This window comes from Amblyomma mixtum, chromosome 3 (assembly GCF_055824585.1).
Source record: "Amblyomma mixtum isolate Tamu chromosome 3, ASM5582458v1, whole genome shotgun sequence".
NCBI classification, from domain to species: domain Eukaryota; kingdom Metazoa; phylum Arthropoda; class Arachnida; order Ixodida; family Ixodidae; genus Amblyomma; species Amblyomma mixtum.
In genome coordinates this window covers 242586161-242603836 of record NC_143014.1, presented here as the reverse complement: position 1 = coordinate 242603836, position 17676 = coordinate 242586161, and the positions used below count along the sequence as shown (strand labels likewise).

At 46.5% G+C, this 17676-nt stretch overlaps 1 protein-coding gene across 3 annotated transcripts in view; it reads left to right on the top strand.

Moving 5' to 3' along the window:
• Window positions 1-15644, top strand: part of LOC149354199 (band 7 protein AGAP004871-like) — a 700472-nt gene extending 684828 nt beyond the window's left edge. For all 3 annotated transcript variants that reach the window (XM_089583162.1, XM_089583163.1, XM_089583161.1), the window contains 4 exons: window positions 4781-4984; window positions 6074-6129; window positions 7255-7333; window positions 7726-15644. In XM_089583162.1, coding sequence (XP_089439288.1) covers window positions 4781-4984; window positions 6074-6129; window positions 7255-7333; window positions 7726-7983 — 597 coding nt within the window. In that variant the 3' untranslated portion in view covers window positions 7984-15644. The remainder of the gene's footprint in view (window positions 1-4780; window positions 4985-6073; window positions 6130-7254; window positions 7334-7725) is intronic.
• Window positions 15645-17676: the final 2032 nt, after the last annotated feature.

Below are 17676 nucleotides of genomic sequence, written 5' to 3'. Positions count from 1 at the left end.
AGGAGTCAGGACTTCGAGGCCACTAACTTAGCTGTACACAGAAGGCATTGTCGTGTAGGCTCTCCAGCTTTATACTATTCGTCGGAACTGCAGAAATTATATACATATATTCAGATTCAACTGGTGAGAAGATTAACGGTGGCATCGTGTTAGCACTTAGATTTCTCTCATAGAGGTATAGCTTAATCATTTATGGCCACTGTCATGGTGTAGAAATGACAATCGATATATGAGACATGTCACTAAAGATGTCTTGATACTGTCGTAGGTAAATATATATCACCCTGAAGCAAACGGAAGGCGCAAGTCAAGTAAACGTACCATCCCTCCAACCCCTCACTCCAGCATTGCGAGTCATTACCCTGCAAGCTTGCGCTGCGCTGTTTGCCGCATCGATGCTTTACGAGGGTCATTCTTGGCTGATGTTTCCCTTAAGACGCGTGAAGTCGCACACATTTTCTCGTCTTTTACTGGAACATTAGATCGGGAGCTTTCGCATAAACCGTGCCCTTACAAAATGCAAACTCAGCCATGCCATCCCATGTTCCCACTTTACTCGCGTTCGTAAACCTGCAAACCTAGATATTTCAACACGCTGTTGATGGACCGCGAAGAGTGGAATTCTGTAGCGGCGTCGAAAATGGCCCGGCCCCTCCTGCGCGATCATGCATCGCGCCGGCGTTAAAGCCACGCAAGAAGAGCTCGTTGCGCCAGGGTCTCAAAAGCAAGGTGGCCGGCGCTGCGTGGCCATTTGCGTGCGATTCTCATTAACTAATGCTAATTACCTCGTTAGCGGCGCAAACCATTGTCGTCGTCGCCGCGAATTGAGCCGCGCATTTTGGAATTACCTCTTCCCCGCGGCCACCGCTTCCACTATTCCCTGCAAGCAGGAGGAAGAGGCGAAGCCTGCGACAAGGCCTCTTTGTCTAAAGTCTGTCGCCTTCGCCCTCTCGCCGATCTACCGGTCCCCCCTCCCTATCCCCTCCCCTCTTCTTCCGCTGCTTTCATGCCGCTCCTGTGGGGCCGGACAGTCATTAGGCGGTTGCAGCCACAGCGGCGCTGCACGTGAGGGGAAAATGGGCGGCTGGCGTTCGCCGCGACGTGGGCTTTCAAAAGTCACTCACATTGCGAAGGACACTCAGTTTTTTTTGTTTGTTTTTTAGCGGTGCCTGCGCCTAGCTATTCGATATGCGCGCGGAGTTTAGGATTTCGCTCGCGTCCTTCTCGCGCGCGCGTTGGTAGCGACGCGTGCGAAGGATTTATGAGTGGCGTTTGTGCGATGTAAGCTACTGAGCTTTGCGTCGGCCGGGCGCTGAACGTCAGATGAGCTCTGCGAGGCTGGCGTTGTGGCCACCGCGGCGTCGTTCGAGAGCATCCACGGTGGTAACCGTTCCACAGTGGCTGGCTTGAACGTGGGGCTTTGTTTACGACAGTGTAACACTTGAGGAAGTACAAGTTACCGTGTGCTTTGGTGGCGTTCATCGTTTTTTTTTTTCTTTAAAGGTCTGAATAATATTTTGTCGTTTGTTTATCTGTTACGTAGCTTTCGCTTCAGGCCTTTAAGCTCTTTTAAATGCGCACCAGGTGACCTGCGCTTCTGTATGAACCGTATACTGCTTCTTGTCTTGTGGACATACATAGACCCTGAAGGTAAACATACTACGTTGATGCTTCGGTTCCAAGGATAATTGTTGGCCCTGAAGATCACACGCGTGACCAAAACGGACATACCAGCCAGGAAAACGTCACTGCAAAGTAATACATGAAAGAAAATCACGCTGCGAGACTCAGCGGCGCTCGACTGTAAGCTTCAGTTTTCAAACGCGAGCTTAGTAAAGTGGGACGAATTCGCTGATTAATGAACGCAAATAAAAGTGGAAGTTGCGTCGGTTCTGCTTCGTTCCTTTGGTAACATGCACTTTTATAAGGGCTTCCATTTCTAAACCTGAACGGAAAGGTGTGGTGTTCTTTTCAGTGAATGCGCGATGGCCATGGCTACGCCGCACATTTGCGCAACCTTGATGCATCGAGCTCGTATCAGGGGATCCTTCATTATTTAGACATACTTCTTTTTCTTGACAGCTTTACGTTGCTGTTCGCGCTTAGATAATATTAGCTGCACGCAGGGTCTTGTAGCCACTAACTTCTTCGCAGCCTAAATGTAGAGTATCGCATGGTTTTGATGGAGCCACTTGATTTTGTTGTCCTTGGCGCTGCAGAACGGGGCTAAGCAGCATGTGCAATTATGCCTCTGCTTGGTAGTAAGCCATATATGCGCCCCTGCTAATACTAATTTGTCACTGTTGTGGTTTAGCAATTGAGGAGAGACAAGAATATCCCCACTGCAGCGAACCTTTTCTCCCATTGCAGTCAAGTTATTTTTAAGTGTTTCGAGCTTCTCCTTTTCACTAAAAGTGTTTTCATTCATTGTGATGGCTCAGCTTTCTTAGATGACTTATGGCTAGCGCCAAAATTGCTTGCATTGCAGTCGGTAACTAACAACTCAAAGTACCGTGAAGCAGAATGAATGAATGGAAAACATTTATTGAGAAGCCTTCTGTGGAGTTTGGGTGGAGGCCCTAGTCCAGGGCCCCTACGGAGACTGCAGCAGCCCTCGCCCGGTCCACCAGGCGTCGCTTAGGAGTTTGGAATATTTGAAAATTTGGTTTTAACTATGTTTTTAGACTGCTGGTAGCACTAGCTGGTAGTTTGGAACAGTTAAAGGCCTCAACTGTTTCTTAAGTGCTTTGCCATTTTCTTTGGCTGCCTATTTTTTGTTTGACGTTTGATCCTGTCCGACATTTTGAGCCCCTCTGGAGCTGGGATAAAAAGTGGAAATGAAGGGGCACGACGAAGTAAACCCTATATTTACCTAAAAACCAAAAAAAAAATCAGTCGTTCGCCCACCTTATGACACGTGTAAGCAGAAAGTGCGTATTATTTTTCTAATAAGCAGCGAATGCTTAACCAACACAGCTCGCGACCAACAGAGCACGGCCGCACGAGGGTTCTTAACTTACTGGTAATAATAGCAACAAATTGCAAGAAAAACTTAACTAGGGACGCGAAGATGCAAGGAGGGATCTAAAGTTAAACTCTCACACCAACAACTGACTAATATGAAAATATCTTTCAGCAATCATTACTTAATTCCATGCTAAAATCTCCTCAGGTGCCGCGCAAAAGTTTGTTCTATATATCGTTTATTTTCCTTTCCTCATTTAAATTCAATATTTCCGTTCCGTTATTTTGCTACCCCCGCCTCTGCTCATATGTGCGCTTCGTTTGCCCTCTCTTTTTAATGACATTCAATTGCCGATTAGCCGCCACACGCCTCCCGATTCTGGGCTCATCTCTTGCTCTGAGTGGGCACCATTTGATGTCTGGGCACCACCACCAACAAGAATAGCTGCAGTAATGTAGAATTCAGGCTATAGAACGTGATCCTGAAGCTAAGAAGGGCTGAGAAACTGCTTTCAATTTCGCTTGCTGACAGCGACGAGCAATCGTGGATGTTATCCGTCCGGCCTGTTCGAAATATTTTGAGCAAACATCAGTGTTGAGTGAAGCACTTTTTTTTCTTTTTCTGAAGAGTGAAAAACATTTTGGTATGGTAGCAATGAATGCACAGTAAGGGACGACGTGCCCTTACAAGAAATCAAGAAAAATCTTGCGAGTGACTTCCCCTTGTGACGCGTTGGTCTTTAATTGTCAGCTGTATGTGACTGTTGAGGTTGTTCATTTGGTACAGTGGAAATGACATTGACGTGTTACATAAGTTTCCGCCTGCATTCTCAACTGTGCAGGAGAAAAGATTATATCTGGGCGTACGTGATGGCATTTACTTCTTGGCTTTAAAGACACATAGCACAGCGCACACATAAGCCACATAAGCTTGGGCACATAAGCCCTTCAGCCATTCGCATCGGCCTGTGGCCATGACGTCGCGGTTAATCCCGTAGCGTGTCTTCGCAGGGGGCTGGCAGCTGCCTCCTGGAAATGAGATTAGCCGCGATGTAGTGAAAGTTGGTCGATTCCGTTGGCTGGAGGGCCTCTTAGTCGTGACTGAAAGCTGGTCTAGAGAGAGAGTTATCCTTCACTTGAAAAGACTGTTATGGGAAAAGATGTACTGAGGACTAGCAAAGAATAATTACTTTTTAGTCATAAATTTCCCGGAGGCTGTGCATTTCACCATTTTATTTTGGACTGCTGTTAGAATCTAATAGTTCCACGTTGTTATGCGAAAGAATCCAGTTGGAAAAATATACGGAGCCGTTTTGTACGTTTATGCTCATGTGTGAGTGCAACCCAGCTCACAGAAAATAGGCTTGTTTTTATACTATAGATTTTTTGCTCACTCCGAGTAAGGATTTGGCACTGCTTCCGCAATTAACATAGGACCGCGAGAGGTGCGCTTGAAGGCAAATAAAGAGAGTATACCTGCGTGAGGATATACTTTATCCTGCTTACGAAATCATCATTCCTATGTAAAGTTTCTTGAGAACAAGTCATTAATTATCATCTTGGGGCGAATAACTAATTGAATGGAGCATCAGTTTCGATAGGTGGCGAAGTGTCGTTCATAATTTGTGCTCTTTTAACTCACAACGCAATAGGGACGAAGTACGCATAAGCCACACTATTCCAACTACCAATGACTGACCTGCCAGGTACAACAATGTGGCTTCCATTCGCTTTACCGTGCACTTGTGAGCTATTGTACATCATGAGCTGTCGGCGATGCTCAGCTCTGTCTGTGTTGTGCGGCCCTTGTGCGCAGATCCTATCCAAGGACTCGGTGACAGTAGCGGTGGATGCCGTGGTGTACTACCGCATCAGTAACGCCACCATCGCCGTTTCCAACGTGGAGGACTACGGACACTCGACCCGACTCCTGGCCGCGACCACGCTCCGGAACGTGCTGGGCACCAAAAACCTGTCGGAGATCCTATCCGAGAGGGAGTCCATCTCGCACGTCATGCAGGCACGTACTACCTCCCCGGCACTCCCCCCCCGTTTGACTCCGATTTAATTCGTTTTCTTTGCTATCTCGATGCCGAGGGTTGGAATGGAGACCGAGGTCAGTAGCCAAAAATACAGTGTGAATGAGCGGCTGCGTTTCGCCATGACTGGACACAAAAGGAAGAAGGAAAGGCGTGCTTTTCACAGAAAACGGGTCACCCCAGCCTCCTGGAGGCGCTTACAAAGGGCCAAGCAAAAACAACACTATGGGGGAATTTCTGGCGAGTTAAATCCTCGAGAAGAAATACAAAAAAAAATTATCAAGCCACCAACATGGGCTTTTCAAATGAAAAATCCCCACTGAACGGGTTGAGCAGCTGTCATTGTCAATCTTTACTTGTATGTGGACTGAAATTAGTAATATCTGTTGAAAGAAACACAGAACTACGTCACAGAATGGAACGATTTTCTGAGCTCAATAATTCTACAATTTGAAGCAGGTGCTGCATCCTGCAGGCGCTTGTGTTTTCGGCTTTAAGATATTTTTTCTATGCGTAAATTTGTTCCGGCTTGCCATCTTTTAGTTGCTCCGTTGTCTACTTTTGTAAGCAAGAATGCAGGAAATATACGCGTATGCAAAACAAAAAGGTGTGTTGGGGCTTCGACTAAACACACTGTAGTTCTTGTTCGTGAATTGTACTTATTACATGAGATACCAAGACGTGGGGCCTAGGCACGTAGCCCGGACGGGAGGGACCCAAAGTAATTATTTCTTGTATCGAGCGCGGGGGGGGGGGGGGGGGGGGGGGGGTTGCTTGGCGATACATGCGGAGGGGGAGCTCCCCCACCCGCATTTTGATACGCGCCTGTGTGTGGTTATCACATGACAGTAAGATTTCTTCGCTGCGCATCAGACACCCCATAAAACTCCCAGTGCTTTATGATTTCATAGGCGTCTTTAGAGAATCTGTAAAACAAAGATTGCATGTTTGCTGCGAAATTACAAAAATGTCATTGTATTTCATGTATATTACGATCTTGGCATGCATCGTAAACGACTCAAATGGCTCTCTGGTCTCGCCCTCTCAATTTCCTTTTTTTTTTTGTTCAGGCAAGCTTGGACGAAGCTACCGACCCCTGGGGAGTGAAAGTGGAGCGAGTTGAGATGTACGTATTCCTAGGTTCCTCTCCATTATAGAAGTCTCGAAAGTTCAGCGCGTTAGTGACCGTTCGAACTGAGAATACAGCTCAAAAAGAGAGAGAGAAAAAAAAACGTCAGCCTAGACAAAAAAACAGCGTTTGTCCTATCATTTCTGTCTACTGTGTAGATTTTTTTTTTTGCTCTGTGTTGCCATTATGTCTGCAGTCTATAGTGAGAGTTCACCAGTGGTCAACAAAAACGTCCTTCTCCTGTTTCTAATCCTTGCTTTCAGCTTGGATGTCCACGTTCCTTAAATATGCTTCTTAGCGATATCACGCTTTTTTCTTTACCGCTGGTTTCTGGAAGATTATGCACCAGAACTAAGCCAGTTCATTGTGAGCAATCTTGCCTGAAACTTGCTCGAGAATCCTGGTGCACACACGGTTGTGGCTTTAGCTGAATAAGCATTACTGACGTATGCCCTGCAGGGCAGAATCATTCCTCTCGCTTGAGGCGCGTGCTCGCCGACAAGTGCCAGCTGGGTCTGCACTTATCAAATTGAAATTCAGCGTTAGTTATGAAGCAGAAAATAAATTTGAATAGAAAAAGGAAGCAGGAGTCAACTTGATTAAAACGAGCAAAATTTCCTCTCCGCCTATATTCTATTCTAGTACTGTAGGCACGTTTTTCTTGAGTTTCTTTAGTTTTATGTTAGGTTGCGCTGGGGTACCTTCAAAATGAGTGACAAATATACTACCGTTCTTTTTTTTGTGTGTGGTGGTCTGATTGAAGCTGCGATACCTATTCGGTGCGCCTGACAAACTTTGCTGACACAGTAGCCAGTGTAGTCGGGAGGCGCGCAATCTCATGATATGCAATGCCGTTAATATAAACTCCGTGGCATCAATTTTTTGTTCATAGTCTAAAGAATTATTGGCAGGCCATGAACTGCACCATTTATGTAATTTGTCACACCAAAATATTGACTTCCTTTATTAAGAGCTTAGAGCTCAGAGGGACGGCATCAGACGTGTCTATGGGCAAATAGTTACGCACTTCAAGAATTAAGCAGTGAGTGTACGAGCTGTTGTTTGGCTCTTCTGCGATCAGAACAGTGCATCACACGTTGACACTTTTGCTTTATTTTGCAGTAAGGATGTGAGGCTGCCAGTGCAACTACAGAGGGCCATGGCCGCTGAAGCAGAAGCAGCGCGGGAAGCTCGAGCCAAAGTAAGAGACTCGGGGACTATTTGCATATCCTCTCTAAGCGACGCGAGCTGCCCTCAAGGTCAACTCTGCGTAAATGTTGAAGGTTTCAGAGAGCAATTTTCCCTTTAAAAAGGCATGCCGGAACTGAAGGCACCACCAGGGGCTTTTGTGCTCATTTAGCCTGATGAGCCAGCAGCTAGGAAATCAGTTGACGGTAGCCCTGCTCACCTTCTCTGCGCCTGCCAAAACCGCTGCTTGGTACTATCCTACGCCTTATTTCATGCAACGCATTGTCAACTAGGAACAGAAATCAGTGTCGAGGGCTCCGCAGTTCGCGAAAAACGCTGGAATGGACGCATGCGAGAGCCAGGGATCGGCGATGAGCTGAGCACGCTCGCCTTGCGCGCGCACAGGTGATTGCGGCCGAGGGAGAGCAGAGAGCATCACGGTCCCTGAAAGAAGCCGCCGAGGTGATTGCGGACACGCCGTCGGCACTCCAGCTGCGATACTTGCAGACGTTGGCGTCCATTGCTGCGGAGAAGAATTCCACCATCGTGTTCCCCATACCCATGGAGCTCTTCTCGGGCTTCATCAACAGCGCGAGCAGCCACGGCAGCGGAGGCGGTGGAGGAGGGGGCGACGTCAAGAAGGACCTCGAGGCTGCCGCGTAGCAGAGGGCCCGCCAGTCCCGTTCCAATAGCCTGTTCTGGAGCGGGACGGGCCAGAGGCGGCTCTCGCTTATCCTGCCTCCACCGCTGCGCCTCGGCGGGCCCGGCAAATAAAAGATCGGCCAGGTCCGCGGCCTTGCGCCCGCGACGCGCGCACATCGTGGCTGAGACGACGTCGGAGGCGAAAGAGTCGCTGGGGCGGCGCGCGTCGCTCCTTCTTCCCCCCCGAGAAGCGGGCGTCGCGTGAACTGCGCTGCGGGAGGGAACGCAGCTGATGATGATGTCCCGGGCTGCAGCTGCCACACAACCCCCCCTTCCTCCTCTTTCACTGCCGGCAACAGATTGTAGCGTCCTTTGAAGCGCCCCGGCAGAGTTGTGATTCCACGAGGACGGGTAGTAGTTCGGTGAAAACGACATGCGCCGCATTCGCTCGCGGCTGCTTACGCAGAAACGCCGGTCCCGTCGGTGCCACCGGCCTTTCTGCCTAAGCGCGCTGCACACCATGTGATTTGTTTCGCTTTTCTTTGTGTACCGCTACGCCGACTGATTCCAGCAGTGCTGCAATGAATGTGTGTAAAAGGCCCAACAGTGTACGATGCTTCATGTGGTGCAACATCCATTCTGGTGACCTGCGATCGCGCACGAGGTATGACATTTGGCTGGAGCCTGCAGGAACTGACGAATGGCGCAGTATGGCCTTGTTAACACATTTATGGGTGCAACTTGGTGCATCGGTCAATCTTTGCGCTCTGCACGCTTCATACTCGTGGTAGCAAATGGACATGCTTTGCGAGTGCTGTTTTTTGCTTTGGTGCCGCGGTGAAATTATGGGCGCTTCGAAGGACGGACAGCGTCGAAACACTTGCAACCGTCTATCACGAGCTCGCTGACGGCGCCTAAAACCAAGTTGCCAGGCAAGGCGGTCGTAGATGCAGGGAGTGCGGTGCAATCCGACGGAGAAGCACCGTGCACTCAGCGCATCTCAAGGGCTGAATAGCCTTCACACGCTGGCGCGGCTGCGCACGCAGATGAAGGGTGGAAACCACGATGATGTAAGGCCAAACACAGGGCAGCGGAACGCGGTGAACGGAGGCCAACAGAGCAGGCAACCGGACCAGAGCAACGTACTCTGAGACGACCGCTCAGCAGGCGTGGACTCGGCTCTACAGCTGAGCGGTCGGCCTAGTCGGAAATGAAGCCGAGGTCAAAAACTTGCACGTTCAGTGAGTGAGCACACGATTCCAGCAGTATTGCCTTACTTCATTTTCGAATTTGTTTCGTTTACGCTATGTCACCTAACGTGCTCCATTTGGCCTAGAAGGTGGTGGAGGGGAAAAAAAAAACAAGGCGTACTGCTTCTTGATGTTTTGTCTTTTTAGAAACGCGCATTTTTATGGCTTTCGTCATGTTATGTTGCATGCTATGTGAGTTGTGAACTTGTTCTGTTTATTTGTATTAAGCAAGGCGCACTTTCAAAAGGCATCACGAAAACTGCTGGTGCGCTCGGGCGGGGCACCTGAATGGTGCGTTAGTTGCAGTGTTGCAAAGCGTAGTTTTAGGAGAATATCCTAACGAAATATCAGGGCGTTTAGCTAATGCATGAGAGTCATCACCCGAAACTGCGAATAACGGGGCCGCAAGCATCGCTTTAGTGCAGGTATATAGGATTCCAGTCACGCTGCAAACAGTATGCCATTTGATTTCACAACTCACAGCCTGACCACAGTTCCATGCGATATTTGATTGTGCGCCATGCCGATGTTTGCACCCGAAAAGGGGCAATGAACGTCACCTTATTTTCAGTTTCAGTGACTTTTCACAACAAACGAGGGCAAAATATCTAACGCAAATGCATAATTCAAGACTGGTTGTGAGAAAAGTGCGACAACAAACACGTTGCTTTGATACCCTTCGCTTTCACTTCTTGCGCTCTGCGTTGCGTTTTCCAGCCAAAATACGGGGTAAGCTTACGCGCGGCGCGTTTGTTTCGTAATTTCTTTCGTGGGGCGCTGTTAATTCAACGTCTATTTAACATTCAGTAACCTAATCACTGCCTCTTTGAAACTTTTACCTTCCATGAAGCAAAAAAAAAAAGAAAGACCCAACCTGTACTAACAAAAACGGCATTTCATTTCTTAAATTTGTCTTCAAATAGCCTCGTTTATTTGTAGCTTTCAAAAAGCGAATACTGTCAGCCCATCACACCAGACTTGCGAATCTTTTCAAACTGTCGCTTTGTTTGCTGTTTGCACCCGAAGTAACCAGCAAGGAGCGCCTCGACGGACTCTTGTCAAAACGCGGGGTGCTTGCTTTCTGCTTATTTGCCTGCTGTCACTTATGTGAACCCCATGCAAACTACCATTGCTTGCACCCGCGAGCTGCAGGTGAAGGTAATAGAAAGAAAAAAAAAAATGTGTTTCATATGTATACGACCAGAACATGGTTTACAGCAGTGGAGCACGTCGACTTGATTCATTCTTTGGATATTTTATCACGCGAGACATTACTTTTTATTGCAAGTTCATCACGGGTGACTGTCCTCATTCAGGCATGTTGAAGCCTTCGCTTATGCGGGGACTACGTATAGCGTTACATTGCAGTCTGTCAGGTAGAGTCGATTCCTCTAGGGTTGTCCAGGTAGATTTTCTAAATGCGTGAGAGTACCGATAAAGACAGCGTTCATGTGTCCTTCCCAGGAGAATTAGTCATGTGTCTAATAACTTATAATAGCGTACACGACAGAGTAGAAGAACACAGTCATGAACAGGGATACCAAATCATCTATCTCTGTGTATATAGCGGAATTTTTCGCTAATATGCTTGCAAGATGAGAAACATTCACGCCGGTTGTGCAACCACAGGAACGGGTTACGCGCTATAAATTTTATGTCGTAAGCAGCACTTTTTTGTTCTTTACTTGTAACGTCAACTTTAAGGGCCATGGTGTGTTCATAGCGGCAAACACAATTCGCGCGTCATGAAGCAAACGCTTTGCTTGGCAAGACAAACAACTCGGTGTAGACATTCTAAAACTGTGAGGTAAAAACGGGGACGGAGCCATTTTTCCTTAAATCGTAACCGCATACTCCGTATTTTTGCCTACAAACATAAAAGGCTACAACAATATCTATCTTTTCCCTGAAGGCTTTCTGACGATATTTTTTTGCGCACGTTACTTGCCAATTCTAAAGAAAGATAAATAAACACCTCGCCCATTCTTGGCGCTCTTTGAGACCAACTGCTCGCGACCTTTAAGCCTGTAATGTTCAGCTAGCCCCTCGCATGTGCTTGACTGCGGAAGCGGCAATTCGACTGCTTCGAGTCCGCGATTTCTCTTTCGAACCGCATACGCCCATTTTTCGAGTTCATAATTCAGACCCTTCGAGTCTGCAGGCCGACGTGCCTGAAGCCTAAATGCCTTTATCGACGAAACGCATGCACTCCCCGGCCATGTGCGCTATAGAATTTCGCGCGAAAAAAAAAAAAATATTGGACATCCAAACCTGCGTGGCGCATTTCCGCAGAGCAGGCCTCCCTTTTCCTCGCGGCACATTACGTTCTGCTGCACTAGATTCCAGTAACTTGCACTATACCACTATCGTCCATCCAATTTCTTGTTATCTCTTGTATCATATAGGCTATGTGAAGAGAAGTACACCTCCATAGTGACGCAGAGTTAAGCATTATAGATATAACTACGACATTCATATGAGATATTATAAGTCCGGTATATAAATATATATACTATAAATAAATGAGTGTCTCAAGCTTGGGCATGAAACCGGTGCGAACACATAGGCTCCATCTAGGGGTAGCTAAAGGAGCCACTAATGTTTCGGTGGGAGCACAGTGCAAACGGTGACTCTGCAAACTTGTCAAAAAGAAGAGGGCGGGGTTGCTTTCAGTAAGCGGGAACGAATTTCGGGGCGCCTTAATCACCATCTTGAGTGTACATATACCCTGCGCTTGACGTGTATATAACGAAAGGAGACGGAGACGTTCACTCCAGTTGCGCTTTTCAGCGATTTTTTTTTGTTCATGTCCACACAGTCCCGGTGTGCATGTGAATGTGGTAAGCCTACAGCGGGCGTAGCGGCTTACAGCTCGTTACTTACTGATTACTTCCTCGCAGCCACCCCTACATTGAGGTTGCATAGTGCACATGTACTATAAAGTGCTGTTACCGTGTATTCCAGTTCAATAAAAAAAGAAACGCTATCTGTTGTAAATACATATATATTTCAACCGTTTCCGATAAAAAAAGAGAGTTATGCGGTATAAGAGAGACAAAACGCAAAAGCTCAATGTGATGCGATACTGTTGTGTGATGTGCTTGTTAACGTTTTGCTCCTGCGTCATTTGTTACGTCTTTATTGCGTTCTGTTGCGTTTTCTTTTTGTCGTTCGTAGCCTTCACAAGGCTGGTGCACGTCGTTGTTTGATGGCCTTTTTGCAATCGCGCGCTCGCCTCGGGCGAGCTCACCTCTACCGTCAGTTCTCGCCTGGCTGAAACGGGCAGATATGCTTTGGTTTAATGCAGTGCCAGGGAAGGGAACCTTCTAGAGAGGGAAAAATACTAAAAAAATATAACAGGCCTGGACATGAAGGTCTTCTTCGCGCAAAAGCATTACTCTTATTGGGAGCAGCGATGAACACTAGAGCCGGTTTGCGCCTTTGGTTTAGAGCTTGTTTGAGGCTTGACATTAGATGATCCAGTGTATTCGCAGTATAGTTACTGCCGAGCTACAGCTCTTGGCTAAACAATATTCGGCAGAGAGATCAGAAAGCAGAGGAAATGGCTTGGGGAAAAACGGGTGGCGAGCTCTGTAAATGTTATTTTTTTTCACGATAACAGTACATGCTATGGGAGCCCACTAACAGAGAAAGTAATTATTTGTCTATGATAAGTATTTCATTTCATTCGCAGTGCTACTGCAACGGTATACTTCGCCTGCCCGAATTTCTTGTTTGAGCTCCTAATTCAGCATAAAAAATCGAGCCGCATGTCCTCTCTGCTCGACGAGATCAGCTCATATTCCTTGTTACCATTTGCAGTCACTGAGGTTAACTGCACAGACTCAGCACCAATCCTAGTAATCCCTCCCGAAAATCTCGCTCGTACGCTGTTGAATGAAATAATTATTACTGGCACTTTAAAGAGACGAGCTGGAAGATGTAAAGCTTGAATTTTTTTTCTACTCCCCGTGAAAGGTCCGCTTGGATGTCTGAGGAATTCATAACTCCTAGGCCCACAATTTCTTGCAAGTCTGGCATCATCACACGTTGTGTTATCACGGCTGCTAACGGAAATTCGACGGAGCTAAACAAAGCTATATAGGCGGCTGTTTTCTCAAGCAGCTAGCCTCTGAAGGCATCACTAAGGTCCTTCATGAATGGCTCACTCATTATTTCCAGTTTACTCTGGTTGAAGACACTGAGGTTCAATCCAGGCCCCTGGATTTCTAGCGTGTTACATGCATCATAAAATGACGGTCGCGAGAACCAATAGCTGCACTTGGAGAAAGTATGACGCTTGTCATTTGAATCCCGCTGAGAACTGCATGCAGGAAGAATGGACGAAAGGCTGATTATCTTTCATGTTCACTGACGAAGAAAAAAATTGTATAATTTTAAATACAAGCACTTGGAAATGTTCACGACCTCCTATTCTGCGTTCCGAAACTACCTTCTGTGTCCTAGTGCGCATGTGCGGAACTAAAAATATTCTCAATGAACTGCTTTCATACAAGAAAATGATAACGAGCTGTGATTTTCTTGAGTAGCTGTAAGGCAGCTTGAACTTATCAAAGGTTCGTACGTTCTCACAGTTAGTTTTTTCTTCGGGACCATGCTCTGTCAGGTTTTTACAGCTTTAGAATGTGGCTGGCACACTGACAGACACGCTGGAAACAAACCCTGAGTTGTGACCAATTATGGCATGACAATGGCGCTGACGTGGCATGCAGAACAGAGGAGGACAAAAACTTTTTACCTGGCCCTTAACATCTCGCCGAGGTTCTATTCTAACATTCACTGGTAGCGGTGAAGTCCTGTCTTGAATTGTTTCATGTGGTAATTAATGGAACGAATAAAGAAAGGGGCAAAATCAAGGTCAGCGCTTGGTAAGAGGTGATCGGTGAGAGTTACTAAAAACCGACAAACTTTTTGTGCAGGTTATTTAACATTAATGACCTGTGAACATCATGGACAAGTCGCTGGGGTCGAATTAATCCGGAACGAGGTAGTAGAATCCTCTGCGGCTCATGCAATGAGCTTAAACCCTCTGCCGTAAGCTGCTCTCAGATATCTGCCGGATAAGTTTGGTAATGAAGCCGGCAGGAAATATTGTGCTGTTTGTGCTGAACATTTCACGAGCCTGATTGCAATTCATTGTTTTTTCGCGACATCCAACCCTTCGTCCGAGCGGTCCACTGGGACTAAAATTCTGTGCAGTTAGCCTGCTTGCATAAGGAATGTGTGAGTAACTTTGATTTCACTTACCCAAGGCCGAGGTTTCGCACTCACCGCAGCGAGAACTGGCTGCGCTGCTGCACGCGACCATGACTGGAATCTCTTCATGGCTGCATGGTCCGCTCATATTGAGGCGTTTATTTCGCTCCAAGGTATATGCCCACTTAAACTCCAATATGCTAGGCGATTCCTCTCGCCTTTGGTACCCAAATGTTCTTCCTGTCATTCGTTGCGACTAACAATTTACACTTAATGGGCAGAACTAAACAAAAACAAACGAGAAACACAGGAAACAAGGGCGCCAGCACTCGGCTTGTTTATAGTCGAGGAGGATTTTAAAGTTGTCATGAAGAATTATGGTGTGGTCTGTCCTCGCTGCTATGACGATGTTGCCGAAGAGCTACGTCCCAGCTGTATCTACTTTCTCCACAGCTGACGGTGTCTTGACTCTCGATCATAATATACCGTCGTTTTTATCGGGTTTTCATTTCTCGTGGCGTCGTCCGAAGCCGAATTATGTATCTTTCGTACACTATACAACCGCTGCTGTGATCAGTCCATCAACGCAGCTCAGCCACTACGCTGATTATGCGCATTGAACGACCTGCTGCATTATGAAAGCGGGAAGGTCAGCAGGCGCTGTTTTTCCCCTGTTTATTTTTATTAGCTTTTGGGTTGATAAAGAACAAAAGATATTTGTACTAGGTCGCGCTGCATGGATCTTTGAATTTCAAGGGGCACCTCGGACAGTGCCAAAGAGGATGATATGCTGAGCCAGGGTTGGAAACATACTCACACACGCACAAAAGGCTTCGCTTAATGTATGGGGGGCAGCGGCGTTTAAAAGATTGAAGAAGCTATGAGCCTTATCTCGTAGAAGTGCCAAAAAAAAAAAATGGGAGAGAAAGAAAACGACGTGCTTCAATTTTCGCTGTGCACGTTTTTAATTTTGAGTTCCCTGACTTCTTGAGTGTGAGAAAGAAAGAGAAATGCCTACATCTGACGCTGATGTATTTTTCTTTTGTTCCCTGTGGTCTTTGCTGCGCAGCCTGCAAAAAAGGATTGTTCATTGAAAATGATGTCGCCATTAATAGACACATAACTAGGTTTCATGTCATCGAATGCAACCTCAAGATGTCATTTGAGTGGCGCTGAATGGAGTGAAATAAAAATGGTAACGTCATATATACGCAATAGACGCGTTGTTCTGGTCACTGTCTCTGTCTTTCTAAGTCGCATTCGCATACTAAAGGGGCCGTCAGTAATTGAAACCAAGGAAACCATAGGGGAATGTCATTTCTCGTCTTGTGCTGTTGATTAGAATGTGAAGTTATTGTTATGCCACCGGTAGCATAAAAGGGTTCTTGAACAGATGATACCCTCCCCGTTAGATCTTGTTTTATGTGTAATTTGCTCTATGAGAGAACATTCCACGCCTGCCGCTAAGACCAGCGTGGCGCTGCTGGACACGGTCTGAGTGAGGCTACGTGCAACACAAATACATTCAAAACTTAAAGGCTAGACAGCCGTCGCCGCAACTCATTCGATAGAACACTGCATGCAACACACGAATGCTGTACAGCCTTTGTGAAAAGTTTGGAGCCCAGGAGGTTTGCTTCTGAGTCAAACTGTGTGACTTGTAATGCATCTTTAGCGATAAAAATCTCCTAAATGAAAGATTTCTGGTCCTGCTCTCTTCAGTTTGTGGGCCTTCCACGAATGCTACAGCAGCCCCGCTACATAGCTTAGACTCAAATAACCTGGGCTCTTAACTTTTGACAAAAGCAGTACATTCGGATCGCACCTGCAGCATCTAGTTGCATTTTCATGTACCAAGTCTAACTTTTTTGGACATCGCTTTTAATTGTGTGGTAACTATAGCATATTGCAAGATACTGTTATGAACGCATTGATGGGAGTAGTCCAAGCTTTAGTTGCGGAGCAAAATATTGCTTTTAATGCTTGTCCTGTGGTCGCACCGAGTAGTTAAGACTGGCTAGAAAACCAATGGAGTACGTAATTGACCACTAATGGCCGAAAACTACAAGCGTCCAGAAGAAGGATCTATGGATATATCGATTGTTATGGCGCAATGTTACGATATGCAAAAAAATTATGTTCGTATACAACTTCCCGTCGAAAAAATGCGCTTGTCCAGGGTTCCTGGGTATGTTTTCTGGGAAATAACTTCCCATCTAATAATACTGCGTGAGTAGTTTCCCGCTTTAGAAGGAAACTGATGGCGTCTTAGAAATCGAGAAATCGACGAGCTGAAAGCAAGTGAATGCGTGAAACCTGCAGGTAAAGCACGCGAATTCTTTTGGTACTGGCGTTTGAATGTTGACGTAATCGTCTCAAAAAGTCCCGATTGCGATCAAGCTTTTCCGCAGCAGAATGGAATGTTGGGCTAGTTGGAAGCTGTTGATGATTAAAATGTGGGCGCAAACCAAACGGAGACATGAAAGTAGACAACAGAATGAGGCGCTCGTCCTGTTGCCTGCTTTCTGTGTCCCTATTTTGTTTGCGCCTCTATTTTCATCATGAACTTCTCCACAGCGCACAACGCCGGATAGCTGGGCTGCACAACAGCGTCACAGGAACTCGCGAACGCTTGCTCAGAAGAAGAAAACCAACGCCAGCAAAGGCATGGCAGGGCGTGGGCAGAGGCAGCGGTAATCCGAAATGTGACCGTCCATGGCCTTCTTGTCAAGCTTCTCCGCATTACTTGACGCTATGAGAAAAAGCCTGAACATCGTCGTTGGTTTAATTGGTGATTACGTCACCCTTTTAAATGCTAGTGCAAAAAAAAAAAGAAAGAAATAAACTGCATGATTTACTTACAGAATTCATACACTCGAATACGTGAATCTCGTCGAATTATAACAAATATTAATTGACCATTATGATGATAATCATGATTTTTTTATGGCGCAAGGGCATCTGTGGCCCAAGAGCGCCATGGCACAAGGTGTTTTTCTCCTACTCAAGGTGGGGTCAAAGACCCATTCCCCAAGCATTTCACCCTGAAGAAGCCGAGCACCAGGCAGAGCTTCTCTTTAATTAACGCCTGAATAATAATAAAAAAAGAAGACATTCCTGTATGCTTTTCCTGGCTTTAATGACGGTTGGTTTCTTTCAATACATTTTGACGAGCCCCTTGTTTTCATCCGATTGTAGTCTCTTAAAACCCATTTGTGAAATGCTGACGATAATTTTTTTTTGCGTG